The sequence below is a fragment of the Wyeomyia smithii genome, chromosome 2, assembly GCF_029784165.1.
Source record: "Wyeomyia smithii strain HCP4-BCI-WySm-NY-G18 chromosome 2, ASM2978416v1, whole genome shotgun sequence".
Classification (NCBI taxonomy): Eukaryota; Metazoa; Arthropoda; class Insecta; order Diptera; family Culicidae; genus Wyeomyia; species Wyeomyia smithii.
Window position 1 is genome coordinate 49,725,120 of NC_073695.1, and position 27,689 is coordinate 49,752,808.

At 37.6% G+C, this 27,689-nt stretch overlaps 1 protein-coding gene across 3 annotated transcripts in view; it reads right to left on the minus strand.

The window, feature by feature from the left end:
- LOC129721416 (protein grainyhead) overlaps positions 1–27,689 on the minus strand; it is a 425,349-nt gene that overhangs the window by 337,613 nt on the left and 60,047 nt on the right. For all 3 annotated transcript variants that reach the window (XM_055673955.1, XM_055673953.1, XM_055673956.1), the window contains exons 2-3: positions 13,516–14,372; positions 1,042–2,618 (exon numbers count right to left, since the gene is read on the minus strand). In XM_055673955.1, the coding sequence (XP_055529930.1) occupies positions 1,042–2,408 (1,367 nt within the window). In that variant the 5' untranslated portion in view covers positions 2,409–2,618; positions 13,516–14,372. The remainder of the gene's footprint in view (positions 1–1,041; positions 2,619–13,515; positions 14,373–27,689) is intronic.

Here is a 27,689-nt window from a genome sequence, read left to right on the forward strand (position 1 = left end):
CGATCGATGGGTATTGAGTGTTTTTTTTTCTTCCCTGACCGCAAGAAATTTATTCGTTGCATAAAATGGGTTTTAATTTCGAGAAACGAATATTGTGGAATTCCTGGCACGTCTCGGAGGACGATTTTTTTCCTGCTTCTCCAGAATGTGGGCAGCGTACATGCGATAATGACGACCGGTGGTTTTTGTTGTAACCTCCCAAGGGTTTATGGCGTACTAATAGAAGGTCGTACAGTACACACACAAACTCGATTTTGTAGCGTTTGATTGTGGAGACAATCAGCTCCATTTGACTACAATTACTAGAAAAATACGAGCAATAACTTTATCATTTAAACGGAGGTAACAATTGGCGACCAATTATCGAAGAATTGATATTGTGGGGTAAAATTTTTTATTGTTAAGGTTGTAAGTACACAACTAGATTGTAATAAATTTTCACTTGTTTAGCTTGTAAAAACAAGAACGTGAAGACCAAATTTCGATGTACCTACTCTGAAACATACGAAATTCAATCCCTTCTGAACGATAATAAATAACTTTGTCAAACTTAGAGTTAATTTTGCAATCATTAAAAATGGTAGATTCAGTCTTGTAATTTATTGGTAAAGTCTAGTTGTATTCCTTAGTAAATATAATCTGATTTTTGAGTCCATTGTACCACCCCCGATATTATTTTTGTGACATATAAAGATATGGTTAACTGTATTTTCCAAAAAGGAAATATTGTTCTAGTTGGTTTGCTCTCAATATTTGTGGCGATGAATTGTGACTAACATGGGTAACATTTCTACCAGCAAATGAAAGCCGAATATGACGAATGGTCTTAACTCTTTCCCCTTAGAAGACTTGAGAAGAATGATTTAGTTATAAAATATTTATTATGAAACAATTATGCATGGCAAACTAATATTAGGCCTCTCATATTAGATTAGACGATAATAAGCGCTTGAAATTCAAAGATTGAATTCTGCTGGATTCATTACGTCAACTGTTAGATGAGACATAAATATCAAATCACGAAACCAAGCCGGCACCTACCTTTGCTGAATCTGCGCACTGATATCGTCCGGATTCATATCGGGGGCGACCACGTACACCGTCGTCCCGTCCGGTCCCTGCTGGTGGGTGTATTGCAAATTACCCTGCACCACAATCTGCGTGCCGTCCATCAGACCCAGCTCGTTGTTAGCGTACAGACTCTCCAGCCCCTTCTGGTCTGTATAGATAACAGTCTTTCCGTTTCCGTCGTTGTACACATAATCGATCTGGGCCTTTGGGTCCTGCTGCCCGTTCGGATCCTGGCTCATCGGCTCGAAGTGGGGAATGGCAGCTTTCGGATCCCCGTAAATGACATTTTTCGGCTCGCCACCAACGGTGTACACGATCTGTTTAGGCTGCTGCTGCTGATTGATGACCACCGCTTGATCCGGGGAGGAGTCGTTCGCTGAGTTGCCATAGATCGGCTGCTGTTTGTCCTCGGCCTCCTTCTCGAACTGGAGAACAGTCGTCGGCAGCTGGTCGGCCGATGCGTTCGATGGGCCTCCGGCTGTGGCGTGGTGGTGATGGTGGCCACTGTAGATGCCGTTCGGATCGGTTGAGAGTTTGTTGATTAATTGATCGTTGACCGTTGCCGGTGCGGTGGCCGGGGCATTCACGATGCGGGTCAGAATCGTTTCGCCATTCGCGTTACGCGTGATGATGTGATGCTCACCGTTGATGATCTCGCGACTAATGATCTCCTGGTTATCGAGCAAATGCTTAATGTGTGCGTTGTCCAGTATACGCACTGATTGATCGTCAGGCGAGAGACGGGCCAATGACTGATGTTGTTGTTGTTGTTGTTGGTGTTGCTGCTGTTGTTGTTGTTGCTGGACATCGCCGTTCAAGCCGGATGGTATCAATCTTCCGTCAATTACTTGGTCTCCAGGTGAGAGCCGTTGGACATGCTGTTCCTCATCGTGAGCCTGATGATGATGATGGTGATGGTGATGTTGTTGTTGTTGTTGCTGCTGCTGCTGCTGCTGGTGATGCTCCTGAATCAAACGTGAATGAAGCAAGTTTTGTTCTACCTCATGGTCGGGAGAGGCCATCTGATGCTGATGTCCTGCCTGAACGATTGTAGTCATATGTTGGGGCGATTGAATGGCCGCTACCGAGTTGTTGATCTTATGACCCGGATTGGCATACACATATACCGTGTTGGTTTCTTTGTCGTAGACCTTCGTGTGACCTACGTCCCCCGCATAGTCTTTGTGCAAGTCCAGTACGCTTACATTAGTCATTGTCGCCAGCTCCGGCGGGGGCGTCGGTGGATTCGATCGAATCTCGTTTTGTGCTTGTTGCTGTTGTTGTTGTTGTTGTTGCTGCTGCTGCTGCTGCTGTTGCATTTCAGGTGAGGAAGACATCTCTGCAATCGAACTTTCTCTACGAGATTCGAGCTGGTCTCTATGAGCAATTGCACTTTAGATTATTTTAAAGTAGGTTAATACTGATTGCTGGAAGCGCTGTTGAGTATTTATTTCGTTTTACTGTAGACGGCTGATATCACATTCTTTAATTTCTGGGCGGATTTCTGTTCTAAACTAATTGCACATTGTATGTTTACATAACTCGATCTGCAAATAAACAGAAGAAGGAGAGAAAAAACTCAGTTAGAATCACTTTTCAGTGCGATTGAAAACGGCAATTTATTTCCACTAATCGGTGTCACGCTAAAGAGTGTGTGAAATCAAAATCTAAGCCATAATTTTCTTTCTGTAAACTCTGTAAAATAAATTGCTGCTCGTGGAGCTGCTAGTGTCAGCTTCGAAGTCGTGTGCTGTTTATAGTTTGGAATTGGTGAGCGCTTAATAAACATCGAAGAACGGTACTTGGAACACTGCAGCACACGGCCGACGGTGTTGATGTCAAACACAGGCCGCAGTCAGGAGCCGACAGTGCTGTTAACCAGTTGGAATGTGCGCTCTCGGTTGAAGTGGGCTTATAGCGTGATTTATGTTGTAAATTGACTAACACTATGGCGCACGGTGATCAAGCTGAGTGTGTCAATTGAGGTTATTGGCCTCTTCAGATTCGGTGACGATTACCACAGCAACGTACAATGTAGCTCGTGATACGAAGCTGTAGAGTTTACGATGAAATACGCGACGTGGCTCTGGTACGTCAAATATGGTATTCAATATGAACCTCGTGTTTAAGTTTCTTTCAAATGGAGGATTTTTGAACCAACAAATATTTAAGAAATTGTTTTAAGTACTTGCATTAATTTAATTTTTTAATTTTTAATTTTTCGAAATAATATCACCAAGAAATATTTGTATAATACTAGTCTGTGGAGAAATCAACAGCAAAGTAGAGTTCTAATGTTCTATTCCGTACTTTTAACCTCGTATGCCTTTAGGAACAGAGTACCAGTGGGAGTTATAATTGTGTTGTATATCTACTGTGTGTAATTAGTGTGCAGCTTTTAATTATATGTGTCACGAAATATTTACTTACAAGTTTCGAACCAGATTCGCACGATGACTTTCAAGATTTATTTTCTTTACACCGAAAAGTACTATAATACCCACAACAACAATATCGCACGCTAGCCTGGGGGCTAATGCGGTCTCGATCAACTAGACTAGTTGAGAGAATTCGTTATCGATATTGTTTTCGGCACATTTTTGCATGTTCTAGGATAAGTACAACGATACACCGCACTATGGTCGGAATCGTGAAGTTTCACGAAAAAAATCATGAATTTTACACGTTGTTACAAAATAACGCCTTATTTGAGTATATTTTATGCATTTATTTTGCTTTTACAACAATATGATACATAAACAACATTTCAAAACAACTATAATTTATTAACAAGCGTTACAAACTATTCATTGATATCAAAATAAGCGCTTTTTCATGCCCCGAAAGTCACTCGAAGAAATTTTCCAAATAAAAATCGAATTGGAATAACTAGATGGTTTTGAATGCTAGATTAGCAAATTTTTGTGTGAAAACTCGAAGTTTTTAAATGCATTTGACTAATTATACAAAATGCATTTTGAAGGTGAAACTATGAACTTTCATCCTAAACGTGTTGTTGTTGCATATATGTGCAAACAAAGGAGTAGGGTGCCTCCAAAAAGTGTCATTTTAAAACGTAAAAATACCTGTAACTTTTTTCTCTGAAAAGTTAGCAATTATCTATTAGTGTCAAAATATGCAGTTTTTCACGCCCTAAAAGTCATTCGAACACCACTTCCAAATCCGAATAAAGCTGAAAAAACTAGAGCAATAATAGTAATTTTATTAGACCCACCCCGAATGAATTTGGAAAAATTGCCCTGAAACAGTAAAGAAACGAGGTAGAGCAATAATTTTTTCAACAAAGTTTCATGAAATTAAACTAGCTACAATTTTGTGGAAGACAATATTTCTCTTAGTAGTAAGAAAAAAAAGTTACAATTTTTATTTTGAGTACAATAGAGCCACCCTAGTAACCAATCATACCTAAAGATAGATTCCTCTTAGTAGAGTAACTTTCTAGAAGACAAGAAATCTCTAGCATCTATGGTTTCCGACTTACAGATTTTTGTCGTGAAATTTCACGATTCCGACCATAGTGCACCGTGTCGCAGTGCTGAGTCGAGAAAATTTCAAGATCGAAAAGTTCCTCGACCTGATCGGGAATCGAACCCGATATCACAACCGTGTGGGAGAGCTAGCAGACCGACATCGCTAACCACAGAACCACGGGGACCGGGTGTTAAAAGATGGAGGAATGGTTTAATTGGCAAACTTTTAGAACGTGCAAAAATATTAAACTTAACTGAACAAATTAAATTCCGATCTTCGTTGGGTACAGAGTAACAGCGTATTTTATATGAAAGTTACTAAAACAAGTTAGTTTTTTGTACTTAACTTTCGTTAGTTACATTTTACAAAAAAAACGTTGTTCTAAAGAAGCGTTTGGGCATACCAAACACACGTTTTTGCATCTCCAGGATTCTTCCTGGGAAAGTTATAGCATATTTTAGCTTATTACTTCGATGAATTTGAGGACGTATAAGATAAAAAGAGGCAAGTGGAATCATGCTGTCAATACTTTTTCTCAAAGTTTAGCTCGAGTACTCGAAACTGTTATAAGTTCCATCCATCCCACTCCACCCACTCTTTATACTATACGTTGTTAAAGTTATCGGAAAAATAAGGTAAAATATGCTATGACTATGTAAGGAGAAGTCCTGAATATGTGCGTTCTTCAACAAAAGCGTGTGTTTTGTATGCTCAAATGCTTCTTTAGAACAACATTTTCTTGTAAAATGTGACTAACAAAAGTTAAGTACAGAAAACTAACTTTTAAGTAACTTTTATACAAAATACTCTTTAACCTTGTACCCACTGAAGATAGTAATTTTATTTTTCAACAAAGTTTCATATATTTTAATATTCTACAAATTGTTTCGAAGACACTATTAAGCATGGATGAAGGTGGAAGTGTGGAAGTTCCACTTTTTGCCTTATTAGACCACCACTGTGCACTGGTGGTTGACCCGCCACACATGTTGCAGCTCCAAGACGATCTGAGAGGCGGACGCGCTCCAGATGTCCGGGTCGTCGCACATCCTCCGGACTAGATTGTCCGCTCACAGCCATGTCGCTCCTCACTCTTATGAAACGGGGGCATACGAAGAAGACATGCTCAGCAGTCTCCTCTCCCCCACGCACTCGGGACACAGGGGGAGCCTCGCGTGTCCGAACATGTGCAGATATTGCCTGAACCGGATATCTCCGGAATAAGTCGGTGCGTCCATCTATCCTTTGTGGAGTTAGACCATTTCCGCTGCTGGCGGAGCATCGAAAATGACCTCCTGGTACCTCATATTCCCCTTGTATCACGTTGGTCGAGACATTCTCTGTCCTCTTTCATGGCGATGCTGATAGGCGACAACCAACACCATCATTGCGAGAAAAACACGTTTTTGTTATTCTAACCCAAATATACAATTTCAACAAAATAGTTTGTTAACTTTAAGAAAATTGATGTTTGAATAGAGGCCCCATGGATTATACGAGTCCCATGGTAATTAATCCAGAAAAAGCGCTACGCCAGTTTATGCGAATAAACATGCATTTTTGTTGCAGATTGTTCGCAGAGCTTGGCGTAAAAACTCGACTCTTTCCTACTCTGCCTCGCAGTTGAATTAGTTTTATCGATCGTGTTTCGGTCAAACGTCAGTTATTGTCCATCGGCAGTTTCAGATAGACAAATACGCACAAACACACATACAAACCCACACACACATATACACACAAAAACATGCACAAAAACTTACATTTACGCTAAGGTGGGTAATCGTTACAAGGAAAAATGCAAACTTCACAGCACAGAGCCAGAACAAACTTTTTTTCGTTCAATTTAGGCCCCCAGACAATGCTAAACCTGCCGAATATGGATTACTCGTGCCTCTAATTGATGCATTACATATGCATGTGCATGAATTTCCTTCCTTGAGAGCTATCGATCAATCCACTTCCGGTAGTGTCAGGATTGTTTGGGGCCCCAAATAGAACTATAAAAACGTTCTGGCAAATCGATTAAATTTACCCACCATAATATACACACACGTTTTAATTATTTCATCTGATGCAAATTTCCACTAGTAGGGGAAAAGGACATGGTGACTTAAGACCTTCCTGAGGCTGAGTGTTTGTAAAAATATTGATATACAATACAGGAATTTAATCCCCCTTTCCCCTTTCCATGGAATATTTGTCGAATTAAACGACTTAACTTAGACAAACAGACAGTAGTTAGACAGTCGAGTAAAACGACTTAACACAGACAATTGCACCTTGTATGGAGTGACGCCAGTTTTTGCAACCAATTGGCAGTTACGCCAAAACGTTTTTCCAATATTTCTCAAAAGTTTTAGAACAAAATAGTTTTCTTTTCATTTGTAGTGTATGTATCTTAGGAAAAGGAAGCTGAATCAACGAAAAAGTGCATTTTGGTCATTTTGGCTCTTACGTCAACTATGTAAACAGGGGCAGTACAGGCATAGTCGACGTGACTCCCGAACGTGAGCTTATCGTCAACCATAAACCCCAAGAGCTTCAGAGATGGTATTGAGGTGACCACAACAACCCATTTACGGTTGTTCACAACCGTAATCTCCGTGTTATGATGCGCTAACTCCAGTGTCCTGGAGCGCATCCAGTCCTCAACCTTGCGTATACAGTGCGCGGCTGAATTTGTGTACCTCGGATCATTGGTAACGTCAGACAACAACTGCAGCTGAGAAATCCGCAGACGCTGGAAGTCGTGCTTACTACTGACTCTACAAAACGTTGAGGTCGGGCAAACTCCGCCCTCGTACCAGATGCACCATGTACTAGACGCTTATAAGACCGGTAGTCCGCTACGGGTAGGAAACATGGATAATGTTCGGCGGAGTATGTGAGGATGGCGTAAGGAGACGAAGAATGAACCGCGAGCTGGTGCTTTTCTACGGTGAGTTCAGCATCTATAAGGGTACGCTAGAGCTCGAAGGGTACAATGGGCGGGACATGTTGTACGAATGCCGGATAACTAAGTATTGAAAATTTTATGGATTTCCGATGCTTCGTTATTGATTTTCCTCTGGATTGATGACGATACATCGGACAGTGGAAATCAAAGATCTCCTACATTTTTGAGACTGCTAGTCCTTCAAAAAATTCAAGAGGGGTCTAGTCAACGAGAGGTTCAATAATTTGATTATTTGAATGCAGTTTCTTTTCCTAAACAACATTCTGGCAACGACTGGCAGGGCTTAGGCATCCGTCGAGTCTGGAAGGACCAGGGCATTTGCTCCCGTTGTCACCCCCCCCCCCCCTCCCCTCTAAAGCCCGCGCCTGGTTATGATGTAACAAATGTCACATAAGTCATAAATGTCATAAATATCATAAATATCATAAATGTCACAAATGTCAAACATGTCATGAATATCATAAACATAGAATTAAGGGGTTATATACCTTTTTAGTTTTCAAAAAACCGGAAAAAAATTTATTACATTATCTTCAAATACAACATCTTGAGAACATTTCCACAAATTTTCATAAAGATCTGAGCAATAGGAAGAAAGTTAGAGCGATTTGCAACGCGCCTTGCCACGGCCGCATAAGCTAAACTTGAAACTTTACACGCGATTATCTCGGAATAGTTTTTTCCGGAAAATGAATTTACCGTGATCCTGATTGTGGGAAAACTTCTAAACCGATTTCCTTCATCTTTTTTTTTGAAATTTTCGTTATAAAATTCGCCGGTCCTTGAATGATCGCTTTTTGAAACATACAGTTACATTTTGCCGCAAAAAAACTTTTAATGCAATTTCTAGCGCTAAAAACGTGTCACCGACTCTGACCACCGCCTGTTGCTCTAATTTGCGGTTGTTCACAACCGTAACCTCCGTTTTATGGTGCGCTAACTCCAGTTTCCTAGAGTGCATCCAGTCTTCGACCTTGCGTATGCAGTGCGCGGCCGTCAACTCGACCTCTTCGATCGACTCGCCGTAGACCTCTAGCGTGATGTCGTCTGCGAAACCGACGATCACAACCCCTACAGGGAACTTTAGTTTCAACACCCGTTGACACCGCGTTGACATTCCACAACACCGGGCCCAGGAAGGAACCTTGCGGTACCCCTGCGGTGATTGGGACGCACTTCTGACCCTCCTCCGTGTTGTAAACTAGTACCCGATTCTGGAAATAATTTGCCAAAATCTTGTACAACGACACCGGTACGTGGATGCTCCTAAGCGCGAGCGCTATGGAGTCCCAACTGGCGCTATTGAATGCATTCTTCACGTCAAGCGTGACGATTGCGCAATAGCGAATGCCCCAACTCTTACGCTGGAGTGCTACCTCTGCCGTCTTGGTGACAGAGAGAATAGCATCCAGCGTGGATCTACCTTTCCGGAAGCCGAACTGTTTACTTGCCAGACCGTTTACACCCTCTGTGTACTTCACCAGTCTGTTGAGGATAATCCTCTCAAGCACCTTGCCCGTAGTGTCCAGCAGACAGATAGGTCTGTATGCCGATGGGTCCCCTGGCGGTTTCCCAGCCTTCGGCAACAGCACCAATCTCTGTCGCTTCCACCTGTCCGGAAAGAGGCAGTCATCCAGGCACTTCTGCATGACTGCTCGAAATAGATCAGGGGCCACTTTCATGGCCGTCCTGATGGCCAAGTTCGGGATTCCATCCGGTCCCGGTGCCTTGCTCACCTTTAGGGAGTTGGCGATCACGATGAGTTCCTCATTCGTAACCCTTACCTCCTCCACAACCTCTGCACGGCTGCCGTCTCTCACGGATTGGATGCCCGGCAGGTTGGCCGACCATCCCTGGTCTGTGTCTGAGATACTGGAACGTCGGACGTGAGACTCAGCAACCGGAGGCCAAGGATTTGGCTCGTGTCGTGGAAAGAGTCCCTCGATGATGCGCTCCAGCATCGCTGGTGATCGCTCTGCAGGCGCCAACACGCCTTTGGTCTTCGCCATTACGACTCTGTAGGCGTTGCCCCACGGATTCGTATTGGCACTCGCGCATAGCCTATCGAAGCAGGCCCTTTTGCTCGCCTTTATCGCACTTTTAAGCGCCGATCTTGCAGATCCGAATACTACACGGCGCTCTACCCTCTGTGCATCGGTACGTGCACGTTGCAACATCCGTCTTGCACGGAGGCACGCGCTACGGAGGTCCGCTATCGCGTCGGTCCACCAGTATACCGGTGACTTGCCATTCCTAGGTTGGCGGGTCCTAGGCATGGTGGCGTCGCATATATATATATATATATATATATATATATATATATATATATATATATATATATATATATATATATATATATATATATATATATATATATATATATATATATTTAGGCAAAATTTGTTTAGTTCGAGGGGTCGTCCATAAATTACGTATTTTTTAATGGGGAGGACGCTCGGTTGCACTACTTGTGGTCAAAGATCATAAAATTCTATAAAAAAAGGAAAAACGTGCCAAAAATATTGATAATTGATTTCGTGCTTTATGGACGGCCCCAAACAAAAAATGGATGCCACTTTTTTTGCTTGGCCAGCCTTTGTATGGAGTCGCCCCACTTTGCAACGGCCGAAGTCAAGGCTCTTGTTCCATTTTACTCCACATTTTACATTGCCTGGCGTACCTCACAAAAAAAAATTAAAAACTAGAAAATTTCGTGACACTTTAAAATAACTGGAAACTTAACAAAACTAACACGATTCTTTTGAAACCTTTCTCTACATTATATTTTTATATGACATATTTTTGACGTAGAACTACGTCTCTCAGGAAGTTCCGCTACATACTCGGCTACATAGGAATGTAAAATAAAAATCTAAAACCGGAAAAAGTGAAAAATATGTCCAGTTTCAAATCTAATATTTGAAATTGGACATATTTTTCATTTATATTTCCTTCGTTCTTGCAGCAATAGGTTGGAAATTCTTCTGAGATTTCTCCCAGATGCAGAAAATTGTAATTTTATTATTCGAACTATTGTACTATTGAAATTTGTCAAGCCTTGTTAAAACGCTATATTCAACCTCTGATTGGTCGTTATATGATTGCTTTCCCAAGCACGGTCCACAGAGACCTAGTAATTTGAAATGTACTATTTGGCCTATATAAGAGCCTGTTTCAGCCGATACCGCTCATGTTAGTTCTAAACAGCGACTACAACAATCCTTACTTAGCAGTGGCAGCAGAGAGCAATGGCAGCGGATAGCAGCAGCAGCGATAGGGGCTGCACTTCCTTTCAGCTGGTGTAGCAACACTTCCTCTAGTAAAAAGCTGCTTTAGTTCAGTAACGGGCCGCATCAATAGAAGGTACATTTACACTAGCCGGCACTTTCTCTAATGAAAAGTTGCCGTATTTTGACAACGCACAAATATTTTGGGATGCTGGCATTTAAAATATATGGGCCATTGAATTTCCAGTGTGAAAACAGCTTTCAACTGTGTTATCAGAAAAATGCCTTAATCCTATGTATCGGGGTAGTACACAGATGCGATAATTCAATATGAAATTGAACAACAGCTGCCATTATGAAGACAACAAACAAATTTTTAAAGATTTAACATTTTCTCGTTTTTCGCTAGAATTAAAAGCATTTATTAACTATGATTTACTTTTTATTTTAATCTGCGATGCGATTTTTTATTGAAATTTTGCAGCTGAAAGGGGAGCCCCCATAAGGTATGTGGCCCCCGGGCCTTAACAATCCTAAAATCGTTTCTGATCAAAAATATCATAAATGTCATGAATGTCGCAAATGTCGCAAATGTCGCAAATGTCATGAATGTCATAAATGTCATAAATGTCATAAATGTCATAAATTTCATAAATGTCATAAATGTCATAAATTTCATAAATGTCATAAATGTCATAAATGTCATAAATGTCATAAATGTCATAAATGTCATAAATGTCATAAATGTCATAAATGTCATAAATGTCATAAATGTCATAAATGTCATAAATGTCATATATGTCATAAATGTCATATATGTCATAAATGTCATAAATGTCATAAATGTCATAAATGTCATAAATGTCATAAATGTCATAAATGTCATAAATGTCATAAATGTCATAAATGTCATAAATGTCATAAATGTCATAAATGTCATAAATGTCATAAATGTCATAAATGTCATTAATGTCATAAATGTCATAAATGTCATAAATGTCATAAATGTCATAAATGTCATAAATGTCATAAATGTCATAAATGTCATAAATGTCATAAATGTCCTAAATGTCATAAATGTCATAAATGTCATAAATGTCATAAATGTCATAAACGTCATAAATGTCATAAATGTCATAAATGTCATAAATGTCATAAATGTCATAAATGTCATAAATGTCGTAAATGTCATAAATGTCATAAATGTCATAAATGTCATAAATGTCATAAATGTCATAAATGTCATAAATGTCATAAATGTCATAAATGTCATAAATGTCATAAATGTCATAAATTTCATAAATGTCATAAATGTCATAAATGTCATAAATGTCATAAATGTCATAAATGTCATAAATGTCATAAATGTCATAAATGTCATAAATGTCATAAATGTCATAAATGTCATAAATGTCATATATGTCATAAATGTCATAAATGTCATAAATGTCATAAATGTCATAAATGTCATAAATGTCATATATGTCATAAATGTCATAAATGTCATAAATGTCATAAATGTCATAAATGTCATAAATGTCATAAATGTCATAAATGTCATAAATGTCATAAATGTCATAAATGTCATAAATGTCATAAATGTCATATATGTCATAAATGTCATAAATGTCATAAATGTCATAAATGTCATAAATGTCATAAATGTCATAAATGTCATAAATGTCATAAATGTCATAAATGTCATAAATATCATAAATGTCATAAATGTCATAAATGTCATAAATGTCATAAATGTCATAAATGTCATAAATGTCATAAATGTCATAAATGTCATAAATGTCATAAATGTCATAAATGTCATAAATGTCATAAATGTCATAAATGTCATAAATGTCATAAATGTCATAAATGTCATAAATGTCATAAATGTCATAAATGTCATAAATGTCATAAATGTCATAAATGTCATAAATGTCATAAATGTCATAAATGTCATAAATGTCATAAATGTCATAAATGTCATAAATGTCATAAATGTCATAAATGTCATAAATGTCATAAATGTCATAAATGTCATAAATGTCATAAATGTCATAAATGTCATAAATGTCATAAATGTCATAAATGTCATAAATGTCATAAATGTCATAAATGTCATAAATGTCATAAATGTCATAAATGTCATAAATGTCATAAATGTCATAAATGTCATAAATGTCATAAATGTCATAAATGTCATAAATGTCATAAATGTCATAAATGTCATAAATGTCATAAATGTCATAAATTTAATAAATGTCATAAATGTCATAAATGTCATAAATGTCATGAATGTCATAAATGTCATAAATGTCATAAATGTCATAAATGTCATAAATGTCATAAATGTCATAAATGTCATAAATGTCATAAATATCATAAATGTCATAAATGTCATAAACGTCGTAAATGTCATAAATGTCATAAATGTCATAAATGTCATAAATGTCATAAATGTCATAAATGTCATAAATGTCATAAATGTCATGAATGTCATAAATGTCATAAATGTTATAAATGTTCCACAAATGTCATCTATGTCAGAAACCTCATGAATGACGTAAATGTGACAAATGTCATAAATACCATAAATACGCGTTTAGGACTTTTCAATTCATGTTTGGGTCAAATATTCTTCAATAGTAATCTTAAGAAATTTCTTTCTATAATGATAAATTGTTGACTTTTAGTTAGGTACTATCCCTTCTCTAAGATTACCCCTTCTCTAAAACACAGACTCGAATCCGAAAATTAACATTATTTTCTTACCTTCAAAGTTTTTTTTGCAGTTTCCAAAGCCGCTCCTTTCGGCTGCCAATTAATTAGTTGTATATATAGAACTGTCGACTGCCTCCTGTCGACGTTTATAAAACTGTCATCAGTCCGAACGGACATTCACATGGTTTCTAAAATTGGTTATCATTTTTCTTTCATCGTTTGCTTTTGCACATAACGTTTCTTTTGTGGCTTCCCTCTTTTAACTCTTTGTTTCGTTTTTCAATAGCTTTCACGAGGCTTTCATTAGCAGCCAGTACGAAGACACTGATGATGGGAGGCAAGAAAAATTATATTCTTCTATGTTCTATGGCGAATTCACTCAACACTGCTATATGGCACTTAAACTGAAGTTTTGACGTAAAATAAAATCGAAGATTTATGCTAATAATATCACCAAAATCTCAAATATAGTTAAGTTATAAGACATTCAGCGATTAAAGAAAAGCTAAACTAAACACATTTACTGTTCACTAACACTAAAACCTCCCGAAGAACGCGGGTTTGCCCTATGTTCTTGTGACGGATCGATACTTATCGGGGATTTTTCTTTCAGCGGCGATTATTTGCAATTGGTTTCGCAATCATTCATTCATCGTTCGGCGGCGGCAGCAAAATTCGCGTGTGGCTATTGCCTACCGGTGATGCTGCTAAAGACCGAAGCGTTTTCGCAATTATTTAATTCCCATGTGCATGTGTAGTTTATTTTATTGAATGTTTTATTTTCGACTGATGGCTTTTATTATTCAGCTTAGGCGAAGCTGGGATGATGGGTGGAGGACGCCTGCTGCCTCGCGAACTCTTTGTGTCCAAGCGTGCGCTTCGTCGGTTCAAACTCCAAAGAGGACAAGCTGGGGGGAAGAGAGGAAAAACGTCGGCAGATTAGATAGATTGTTAATGAATATTAAATTATATTTAAGATTTGCACTGGTTGTGCAAAATTGCACGGTGCCCGCATGCAAACCGCGGTTCACCGGCAATTAATGAGCATTCCTGGTGTGATTGTGTGTATGTGCGCAATAGTTAGGTCGGTACTGGTGTTGTGCATAAATTACCGATGCTAATTGTAACTGGGCAGCCGCGTTTGAGGCGTGGACATTTGTTTTCTATGCAGCAGGGTCCTTGCGACAGAGGAAATTAATAAATAAATTATTGTGTTTTGCTCAAGGCTAAGGAGTCATCGGTAGTTATTATAAGTTGCAGGAATGTTTAGGCAGGAAACAAACATTATTCACTGTAGTTGTTGCATCAATTAAGTCATCTATCATATTTTTTTGTTGTTGTCTAAAATTAATCATTATTTTGGATTAATATTCTTATTAGATAGCACGTGTCGCATGAGTCCATCAATAGCTCACAAAACTCGTAAACCCGATCTGATTATAATGATTACCAATATAATCCATTCATTCCACATTTCATGTGTTGTGCAATAAGTTAGTATCATATTCCGTATAAAAACGGCAGTAGGAGACAGAAATGAATATAAAATATTAGCTGACATTTGCTGGCCAAGTCGATGTAAAGCTCTCGGGTTGTGTTCGATTCAGTCCAACTTTTATGTTTCTGTGTGCTCCGTTTTATATCTTTGTTTATGGGCTGCTATACAGAGCAGAAGGTTCGTTAATTTGGGAAACAAAAAACAAAAATCTTTTTGACCGTCAGCAGCTCGATTGAAGTGTGATTGGATTTGTTGCTTTTGGCGTGCTCGCGAGATATCAGGACTGTGATTGCGACTGCTTGTCCGCTTAATTGCGTTTCACATTTGCAAAAGTAATGATAAAAGTGTTAGCGTTAACGATGTTGGCTGATGTTTTATAACATACGGTAATGTTGTGATTCTGATAAAATTTTACGCCCAGATATTACGCATAACTACTTTATTTTGGGTTGTGATATAATCATTTAAATAATCGATTAAAAGATTTGATAATAAAAACCAATGGGGTTTACGATATGAGATGAACGATAAGCACCCTTAGGGCACGGTGCATGTTTTAAACGCATATTTACTTTTTTTTACATTTCAAAGTTCTTACTCATTTTTGTAAATAATTTCATAAGATTCGATTTCCTTAATTCGTACACATATTTTCTTGACTATTCTGTTTTATTAGACACTCTGTTGTTGTTTAAATATCAAGGTTTCTGTAACGCTCGAAAGGTTAGTTAGCATGATTTTTGATCTTTCTTCAAGCATGTTTGTAGGTTGTAAATAACCAATCAACGTGTGCTTCATCAATCCGATAAAAACATTTTGTTTACTGTTCAATTTGTTTACAACTCTTGGTAGCTATCCAACAAAAAAGCCCTTTCAGTAGGGTAAAGAAGGGAGAAGAAATATTAAAAACACTAAGAAATTACATACACCTGAGTCCTGTGCAACTCATCGATCAAAATCATAATTAATTTCTCGAAAACACAACCGCCTCGGCGAAATATCCAAGAAAACGCTACGACGACGGCACAATTTGAAGAGCACGCGGTGCGGTGGTCTCAAGTGTATGTGCTCGTGCTCATTCACAAGCAGTTTTCAAGCACGCCTCCTCATTTTCTGAAAGGGGAACCGTGAGCCACGGCGATTTTCGACGATGGAGATCGTGAGTACCACTTGATTTGTTTCTTTCTATTGCTGCGTCGTTGCTCAAATCAGGCTGAATGGCGGTGTACGATGCTGTGCAGATGAAGAAACGTGATAGATGTGCGTTGTCCCTTCCTCCCCCTGCTTGGAGCTCCACCACCAAAACAGTTAAGGATGGCTGCTTGCTGCCAAAGCTGGCGGTTGTAAAATTGAAATCTAACGCGAAAATGAATAGGGCGTTTAGAAGTAGCTGCAAAATGATTACAATCACGTAGCAAGTTGTGTGAATTGGTCCCGTGATTGCTGTAATTTGCGCAACTTTCTATAGACGCAAGATGCAACACCATCTCGCGGTGATGCTTCTTCGGTGATGGGCTGTAACGGTCCGTATTCGGTATCAAAAATACACATTTCGATTTATTACCATTAATTATTAAGTGTACGTTCATTACACTCAATAACATTAAAATTTGCTATTCAGAAAAATAGATAAGAGGCCACTGAATTAAATTTTGACTTAATATTTTTTGAGTTGATGTTTCCCAAAGGACAAGCTAATTAACAATGAGCAATATTTTTTGTTTTTTCATATTCATTTAAGTTCCTTGCGAGAAGGCGAGCAGGCAGAGAAACACAAAAAAAAACAGAGAAATACTTCACCAATTTTTTGATTGACACCTGACAGTCGGCACCGCAGAAACCGACTTCACTTTGCGGTTTCTGGCAGTACCATAATAAGGGTCACCGGGATTAAACTCTATTTTAGGTATGATGTTTGATCATAACCAAGGTTTGTTTTGTTACACGACACCGCTCTGATTCATGTGTCATGACTCAGACGGGGATTGGTTTTCGGTTGTGATGTAAACGAGGATATCACTGTTACTTTGTAGCTTTCTTGTTTGTTTTATAAGATGTTGTTCCAATCATTTCAGTTTTTGATTATAGGTGACCCCGATTTTATCAACAATGAAATCTACAGTTTCGTTGCTTGTTTGTGCTAAAAAAGTTAAAATTAATATACATAATCGCTTACTTTTGGTGTTTGTTAGGCGAAATACCACTGAGACTATCTTCACAACAGTCAAGTCATTGTTGTTGTTCAACCTTCCAATATGATATGCAATCATGTAAGTAGCATCTACGAGTTGAGCAGCAACTTATCGGATGCAATCGCTCATATGTTGTTCCGCCGGATTGGCATCATTAGTCATGTCCGAAATGAGCCAATTAGAAGCCTCAGTCACGTAGTCATCAGGAAAACATCGGTTAGGCGCACAAGCTTGAGGGATGCACTTATTTAAATCCAACCTAGTCCACTCGAACAAATCAGTGAATGTTCCGTTTCTGCCGTGTAGCGATTACCTCGCCTTACGCTATGACCTCATCTAATCATTATTTTATAACAACCTGCATGGATCGGTGTTCTTTCGGTTACGACACTCCGGCAGCTCGGTCTCGGGCAGAAAACTGTCATAATTAATGGTCAGTAATTACGTTTTAATCTCCAATTGGTGGTGTGCTGTGAGGCCTGTTGGCAGCCAGTATGGCAGTGCAGGAACGCTAAATATTTGCTTTAACTAATATTCCCCCGCGCTGGAGCAATAACAGCTGCTGCTGCTGGCTGCCGCTCCCAAAGGCTGGCAGGCAATGGAAGGAAGGCTTCAGAGGTGTCTGCCCGAATGGCGCTGGTGGTGCTGCTGACAGGCGCGCAATGGAACATTTTTTTCTACGGTTTCTGACGGTTTGCAAGCTCACACTGAAATTACATGATGATTGATGAATCCGGTCGCTGCTGCTGCTGTTGCAGCACAACACCGTCTCAGTGTGCAGTGTGTCGGTGCAAATGACGCAGATGCCTATCACCTCTAATTCAATTTAGTTTCGTATTCAAACCAACTCCACTTGCAGTCGGTGATATTATTTACAGTTGGTTGTATAACACCAGCTGGATGTAGGACAGCAAAAGCACAAATAAAGGACAAAATAATGGATCGGTGTACAATAAAAATGTACTTAAGCACAATTAAAATATACTGTTCCGAAAACGTACAAAAACTTTCATTGACAGGGCACGAAAAAGTTTGTTAGAAAAATGTTCAGAAGAATTTTGGACAACTAAATTTTTCATCTAAATATCTAATTTGCATGAAATCTGGAATTATCGTTTTGTTCAAATCAGTGAATTTTTTTCGCTATGGAGCCATCCACATTCCACGTGGACAGATTTTTACCCAAGTAACACACGTTGTTATAGAACAGTTGAGATAACTCCTCTAACACAACCTCCAGTTATAGATTTCAGTTGACATTACCTTTTTTTTCCTTGACATCTTTATCACTAGAAAAGCGCAAATATTGAAGGCTACTATAACAAGTACTGGTGCTATATGAAGTATTATATAACTTCATGAAAGCAAGCCAACTTGTTAGACTGAAGCTGAACTATATATCTCGAGTACCAATACGGTAAGAAAACGTTCAAAAGAGGTTATTTTCAAGTTGTAATTGCTAACTAATCAAAACATCGTTGACGCAAACATCAAACTTCTAAATAAAAGATATTGCCGAACGGCGCTGATTGATATTAAGAATAACCAAAGAATAGTGATTATGGCGTTTCGAATAATCACCGGAAAATAAGAAATAATATTAGATCAACGTTTCGATGCTTGTAATACAAAGTTCTACGTGCGCGTCAAATTTCATGGTGAAACATTGTGTTTTACTTCAGAAAAAATCATGCGCCATTCATTGGATACCGTTTTGTATTTGTCAATCAGTGGAAAATAGATTATGCAATTTTTCGCTAATTTATTTAATTTCGAAGAGCCAATTTAGCCCACCACCGCATGGAAGGGATGGGCGATACTGTCTGAAGTATCGATACCTGAGTACCCGAATACTTTTGCACAAAACGATACCAAGTATCGTGGTATCGGTATATAAAGTATCGATGCCAAAATACTCGACGCTTTTTGCAAAAGTATCGATACCGTTGGTATCGCCTATTCCCAAAAGAAGGCATCGGTGGTATCGGTATCGTTTCAAAGTATCGTTGGCAAATTATCGATACCGCTACTCATTGCTAGCAACGAGTATCGATGCCGAAATACTCGATACTTCAGCTCCATGTATCGATACCGTCGGTATCGATACAAGTATTGCCCATCCCTACCGCATGGGCTTAGTTCGTGAACAACTATCTGGCATCTCTTTCTTACATGCGTAGTAAATCGCAATGTCGTTTCTTTTTTCTTCGGTAGATCTGCACTGACCCAGTGGAATAAAGAAATTCGCGCATTCGTGGGTCAAAATTCGCAATAACAAAGCGCATGCGCAAAGGCGTTGCTATGACAACATTTACCCAGCGCATGCGCAAATGTGCTGTTGTTATGCGCAGTGCAACTAAATCGACAATCGTCTCGTCAGTGAGTGCCAATAAATTTTCAATTGATCATAAAAAACAATGTACAACCTTTCAAAATGGATTGTTTCTGTAGCTTGAATATTAAAATTGTTTTCGCATAGTTTCAACGTTATCTAGACTTAAAATATAACAAAGCTACAAAACATTGTTAGATATACGGTAACATAAAATGAAGTGATATTGGTTACACTGCAAGCGTTTTGTTTATTTTTTCATGGCACATTTTTACCCACCTCGAATAGTTTTAATGAAATCATTCTAATATTTTAATAACAATTTGATCCAGTATTTTTGCATTGGCTGCAGAATACTAAGACCAATCATAAAAAAAGTACTTTGCAGTTACGTAATATTGTTATTAGGCGTGTAATGTTGAACAGGCGCGGCTGCCCCGGCTGGGCATTTTATACACAGTTTTTACAATAGTGCAAACATCTGGAAGACAACTTAAAAACAAGTGCCATTCGTTTAATAGTTATTGTTCGTTCAATCCATGCTATTGAAAAATCTCTCCAAACCAGGAAAAAACGAGCTTGTTTTCGAAATGTGGTGGAATCACTGATGAAAAACAACTTCTCGCAAATTATATATTTTAAGTTGTTCTCTGTGCAGTTTCGATAACATCATAAACACAAGTTACGGACAAGCAGCGGCAGTTTAAATTCAATAATCTATAAAATACAATTATGCAATAAAACAACATCTCGAGAACAAGAATATAAAGCACAAGTTTTCGATTGCGCTTATAGTACTAATATATGACTACTGTCATTGTTAATTCTTTTCTAACATATTTTGTGTGTTACTTGGGTAACGATTTTGACACCCCTTCCTTCCTCCGTGGACAACTGCCCATATAAATTCTAAAAAAAAATTATGGACCGTGTACATTACACAGAAAAGTAATGCGTTCAGTAGACAAAGCAGTCTACAAGGTTTAAGTATCTCTAACAAACAAACAAAAATCGACCCAACTAACGTGGGACAATTATGCGTAGAATGGCAGTGTCGAAATGCGTCAAGCCACAAAAATTTAACATGATATAGAGGATGCGTATTGCGTACATCATGTTACAGACTCGAAAACATGCTGTAAAGTAAATTTGTAAAGATAGAGTGTCTCTACAAGTCCTTCATATATGACTTGTTCGAATTCTGCCTCTTCGACAAAATATAGCCTAATGAGCATTCAAAGAGCAAAAGAGCGAAACCAAGCATGCTCGAGAAGATATCATCAATTACAAAAATCACAACATCATATTTTTTAAAAAGTATTCAACAAGAATATTCTAGAGAACATAACATTGAGAGCAAACCACACACCGTTGTCAAAATATAGGAACATTACTGACGACATAAAACACAAATTTTGACCTGGAGGAAGCTGCCCAAGCCAAATTTTATTTGTACTTATTGACTTTTTCTGTGACAGTTATGAACGAGCACATTTTTATATCAATGACAACCAAATGTAAATTATCCTGGCAATGTTGTAGATATAAATTCCGAAATTTAATGCAAAAGGATCGATCTAATAACTTTTCAATGGAGGCGCTTGGTTACTGTCATGCTTGATGGAGATTCATCTGATACTATAAAAATAGAATAATATGGGTCATTCCCTACTGAGGCTGTGCGAGATTTCGAATAATCTCGTATGATTTCGCAAAACTCGAAATTTCCCGAAATTTCGCGAAATTTCGGTTTCGCGAAATTGCCGAAACATTTCGTTGAATTTCGCTAAATTCCGCCTAAAATTTCGCGAAATTAAACTTCCAATTTCGACGATTACGAAATTTCGCGAAATTTCGGACCAAATTTCCGATGCACATCATTACTTTATTTTGGTTTGTGCTCATTGCGACTATAAATTAAATTGAATATATCTCAACAGATATCTGGTATACTAAGTCAGACATAGTAGAATAAACTCTTAGCCGGTAATTTTTGTTTTTAAAGACTAAACCGTAACATCATGCGGGAGGTATTTTTTATTCACGCAGAGTATAAAATTCATGTCATTACTGTTTGTGTGAAGGAATAAATTTTACGCATCTTTTACGTACATCAAAATCTGGTTATATTTGCAGCGCACAAGGTCACTTTTTGTCTTTCGTTTAGGAGGGCATAGCAATTTCTGTCAAAACTAAAGCTCTGAAGCTCTATCTAACAGGCCAAATGTTCTATGCTACTCGACTTGTAAAAATTTTTAAGCGTTTTTTCGGATTTCTCTGTGTTAGAGGACTCCTCTTCGCACACCGTAGTGTATTTAAATGTATTTTTTCAGATAGTTCATTGCTATCACTAGGCTGACCAGATATCATGCCTTATAGTGTGCAGACAGAGTGATCGATGTGTCAAGCAGAAAAAGTTGTAATTGCCTGAATTTTTAGTATTGTTTCAAAACACTCTGACTCCAAAGTGAGCATAGGTTTCAAAATTGCCAGGTACCTTATCAAAAATATTTTAAACGTGTTACCAAAAAAGTATACTTTATCAATGAATGAATAAAAAGTACATGGTTCGCTCTCGTTGAATACATAACTGAGAAATGTTACTCTTGTTTTAGGGGACACAAAATTTTACAATGTCAAAACAAGTTCAGATTATAGCATAAAAGTGATTCTGACTTTGCATTTGACGAATATACAAGGTAGAAGAAAAGAAAGGTTAGAAAGAACGAGAAATAAAAAACGAGGATGATTACGAATAACTTAATTGAGTTAAAAGAAAACTATTTGTTTGTTGCATTACAACATTCCATTCTAACTGTTGATTGGTTGAAAGAAAAATGATTTTTGGTTTGTTTCAAAAGGGGCCGTTCCCAAACCACGTAGTCATATATAGGGTGAAGGGGGGGGGTTTTCAAAAAACCACGAAAATTCACGCGGGGGGTGTGGGGGTTAACGAATAGACCACGTAGTCTTTTCTCTGACTTAAAATTTATTATTGCCACTAAGTCAAGACGAAGCTTTCGCAATTTTTTAATTATTAAATTTATTTGACACGACTTGATAATTAATAAGTGTCACGGAAAGTTTGAGAGTTGTCAGCAATTAACTGTAATCAATTTTTTGAAACATATTTCAAATTTATCTGAACGAAGAAATTTTTTTTTGTTTTAAACAGGCTTTGCTTTATATGGCATTTACTTCTTTAGAATAAGACAGTGCAACAATTTTTTTGCCTTGGCTCCTATGTATGATTTTTTGATGAAGTTTGATGCGAATATAAATTTCCCTGAGTTTGAACATATTTCAGCTTAAGGGGCAACAATGGCCCCATTTTGAATTTTTGAGAAACCGGTAATTTTTGTGGTTTTTTCGACGCCATTTTGTTTTGAGGCCATATATCAAAATTCTAAGGATTTTTCCACATATTAGCATCCTTTCACCCATATTTCGAAAAAAACAGATCTTAAATCGGACAAAAACTGAGCTCAAAACGGTGATTCTACGAAACCGGTTTTGGCATAGTTTTAGTATATTTCACAAAGCAAAATAGTATCGATTATTTCTGAGTATTAATGGTAATTCGCTAATATCTTAAAGTGGTAGTCAAATTATATCTTATTTTGCGTAAAAAAGTCTCAGGAATCGAATGGTAGGTGTCTGATCAACGTAAAATGTCAGCAGATAAACCTATTTTAGTATTGTAGGGGTTTGTTTTATTTTTTATTTTTTTTATATTAATCTTAATGTTTCTTTTACATTAAAAAATAAATTTTTTGAGTTTTTTTTATCGGAAAGATAAAATTACTATCTAAAACTTTTCCAGAGACGTTACACTGATCAAAAAACTTTTGGCTCTGAAAATATTTATAATCACAATAATCCTCCCAAAATAGCATTTTAAATAGCTTCTCAGCCTATAGAAACGTTTATGCCAAATCAAAAATGACAAAAAATATTGAAACTGGGACATTTTTTGTGGAACTGCTCAGTTAAAAAGTAATTTAGAGTTATATTAAAAAATGTGCAAACATATTGAAAACATCAAAGTTTACAGAATAGTTAACTTAAATTTTGTTTTTCTCGAATTGATAAAGATGTCACTTAGTCTAGTCTGACTAAACGGTGTTAAAAAAAATTCAATAACACTGGTCGACAAGAGCGAAAAAAGTGGCCCTTAAGCTCAAAATGGTTGCCCTCCAAAGGTTTTTCAGCTTTTCAACCATTCCTGTGAATTTTGCTGCTTTTAGAGAATGTAGAAATGCATCAGAAGGCCGCCGAGGAATTGCTTATCGGATTCGTCGCTTTTACGTTTGCATAGGGAAAAACTCTTTGGAAAAGTTATCTTTGCTAGGGACACCAAAACTCACAGGAATGGTTGAAAACCTACCTACCATCTCTCATGTTTTCCAGTGCGAGCTCTAGGACAAAACTTGGATTTTGAATGATGAAAGTGCTATGAAAGAAGGATTACCATTTTAAACATAGTTGCATTTAGTTTTTAACATTTTTGATTTTCTCGCCATTGTCGGTTTATCGATATCTGACTACCTACGTTACTCTTAGTCAACCAGGTAAGCACTTTGCGATCAGCTGCTGAAGGGTACTTCGTTAGCGTACGCTCCAACGTTTCAAATCATTGTAATGCTATGTTTCAGAAACAATTCTTTTACTTTTCGAAATTTCGCGAAATTTAGAGACCACCGTTTCGTCTCGAGAACTCGAAATCCACCTTGATTTCGTTTCGACTAATTTAGCGAAACCGAAATTAAGGCTTAATTTCATTTCGGTTCGTTTCGACACCAGAAAAGCCAGTTTCGCACACCCCTATTCCCTACGAAGTGACCACGAAAAAGCACAAACTTGGACACGACCATCACAGATTTTGCTCAAAGTTGGGAGAATTATTCATCTACTGTCACTTTGGAAAAATCCCAAATTTGGTGTTGATTGGAATACCCCCGCTATGTGGGACCCCCCTGTTTATTGCAATGTCACGCATTTTTTGTTCAAAATCTCTTTTTTCTTTTTCTTACAATTCATAGACGCGAGATGCCCGAAAAATACTGATAGATGATTTTTGAAGAAAATAAACCAAGGAATCCAAAAAAATATAAGTATTGGCCGGAAGTGTTGCCAGATAAATTATTTTCGTATTTGAAAACCAAATTTACATTTTTCGGCAAATGCAGCCATTTCTATTAGGAATTTGATAATTTCATCGTGATCCTTGGAAAATTTCACATAAGAAACAACTATAATCCCGAGGTAATATGAGCCAATCTCGAGATATAACATTTTTACGGTAAAAGTTTTATACTTCATAATTTTTTTTTTTTTTACAATTTATAGACGTAAAACACCCGAAAGATAGTGATAGGTGAATTTTGAGGAAAATAAACCAAGGAATCCAGAAAAACATTATTTTTGACCGGAAGTGTTGCCAGATAGATTATTTTTATTTTAAAACTAAATTTGCATTTTTCGGCGAACGCAGCTAATTTTATTTCAAATTTGATGGTTTCATCGCATTTCTTGGAAAATTTTACGTAAGAAACACTTATCACCCCGGGGTAATATGAGCCAATCTCGAGATATAGCATTTTTACGAAAATAGTTCTGAATTTCGTAAATAATTTTTCGTAAAAATGTTATATCTCAAGATTGGCTCATATTACCACGGAGTGGTAAGTGCTGTTTTTCAGGAACATGTGCTTCCAGAAGAGGGAGGGACGTCGAACCATTATGGACATATTTGTTACCTCTAAAAACGTTCAACCAGAATGACGCTCAGAGGCCAGAAATTATCTTAAATACCGTTTTGAAATCCAAGATGGCGACTGTAAAAAACAGTTTGAAATAACCAAATACCATCCAACATGAATATCTCTGGAACCAGAATGATGCAATGAGCTGACAATTGACTTCAGGTACCATTTTGAATTGCTAAATGGCAACTTCTGAAAAACAGTCGAAAACGACCGAATAATACTCAATATGGATATTTCCGTGATCGAGATGATGCATAGAAACCAAACATTGACCCTGGACACCATTTTGAATTTAAAGACGACCACTTTTAGTTTGTGGAAATAACCAAAATAACTAAATACCTCCCAATATGAGGATTTCCGGTGTCAGATTGATGCCAGAAAGTCTGCTGAAAAGACCGAATACCACCCAATATGATATATTCAGAATTAGGGCGATGTACAGAAGCCAAAAGTTGTCATTTCGATCAAACCAATCATTTCAAACGATTTGTTATTTGACTTTGATCATATCCTATGGCCGATTCGTCGTGCATTTGCTGACTTTGAACACATCGCAAGGAATCAATGAATTTGGAACGTTCAAATAGTACGTATATCGATCAAAGCAGGTATAGTTTTAAATAGTCTTTGAAATTCTTTTCTTACCATAACTTTTGAGCCACATATCAAATTGTTATGAAGTTTTTTATTTGTAAGTTCGTTCGTATGACACTAGTTATGTTCAAATAAGTCATGTAATCTTTGAGATAATAGACTTCGTTGTTTTATTAACAATTTAATACATAACGGTTGCTTAAGTACGATTATAATCAAATGAAATGGGAACGTATAGGGCAGCCAAACTTTGAAACCACGTGTTGAATGATAATTCATCAGTTAACCCTTAACTAGCCTGCTCATTTGATGATAATATTAATCAATTCGGTTGTGTAGTTTTTGAGATAATGAAGTTTCGTGATTTTCACATTTCGGTACATTACAGACGAAGTTACAGTTCGACTACGGTGAAATTCAATAGGGTGTTATGAGGCAGCTAGATTTATTAATTGACACTAATTTTTTGGAAATCGGTTCAGCCATCTCTGAGAAAAGTGAGTGAGTTCAAGTAGTCTTTGGAATATGTTCCTTTTCATAGCTGGATTTCACATTTTTAAATATAGCAGGCAAAGTAATAGTCCGATTGCAAAACAAATCAATAGGGTCTTATGGGGCAACTAGACCTTCCATTTGACACTGATTTTATGGAAATCGGTTCAGCCATCTCTGAGAAACATGAGTGAGATTAAACAGTCTTTAGAACACGTTTCTTTACATAACTTTTGAACCACAAGTTCAATCTTTATAAAATTCGAAAGTTAAGGGTATTTCAAGTAGCCCTAAACTATAAATCAGGATAATATAAATCAGGAAAATAGGAGTCAAAGGAGTTACAATAAAATTGAATAGGGTCTTATGGGACATCAAGACCTTTCATTTGCAATTAATTTCATGAAAATCGGTCCAGCCATTTCTGAGAAAAGTGAGTGAGAATAAAAATCTGCACATACACACACACACATACAGAAAATGCTCAGCTCGTCGAGCTGAGTCGAGTGATATATACCATTCGGCTCTTTGAAGCACTTTTATATTTTCGGTTTTGCAAGTGATTGCTATACCTTTCTAGGAGAAAGGCAAAACATCCGTTTTCAAAAAAAGGTTTAGAACTCTACTTTTGTCTTATTTTTGGGATTCAAAGCAAGCAATAAAAAGTTGTTGAGAAATATTTTGTACCTCAAAAGATAAATTGTGTTTTTATTTCCCTCATATACAAAAATGGTTAAAATAGGAGTCAAAAACTAGAGCATTTTCTGGAATCAGCGGTTCGAAAATGCTTCAGTACTATGGGCTGAAATGGCTGTTGACTATTGCTATCATTAGCATAGTCGTTGATAAATCGGTGCTGATTTTAGAGTATTAATTATTTCTCCCATTCACATGCTAGCATGTAGTAACAGTGAAACCAAATTGATGCCTAAATGTGTGCGCTGATAACCCCTTTACCCGTTCCGGTTGACGGAGAAATGAGAAAACGAAAGAAGAAAGGAAGTCGGCAATTCGCCGTAGGCTAAATGTTGAACCCATTGTCGTTTGCCGACCGTGTCTTTCACCTTGCAGCGGCTCAAACATGCGAGATAGTTTGGCAGATGAAAATTTAAAAAAAAAAATAACATACCGTGTGATGCGTATGTTTGAATTATACCAAATTTCGTCCGTCTTCTCTACAGCCCGGACGACATCGTCAGCGGGATATTCCGCTGGCGTCGCAAGCGATCCGATTAGTCATTCTTTTATTCAATCACACACGCCTATATGGTGGCGGTGCTATTTTCGGCAATGATGTGATCGCAAAGAAAGACATGTGATCTTTTGAGCGCAAAACATGCAAGCGG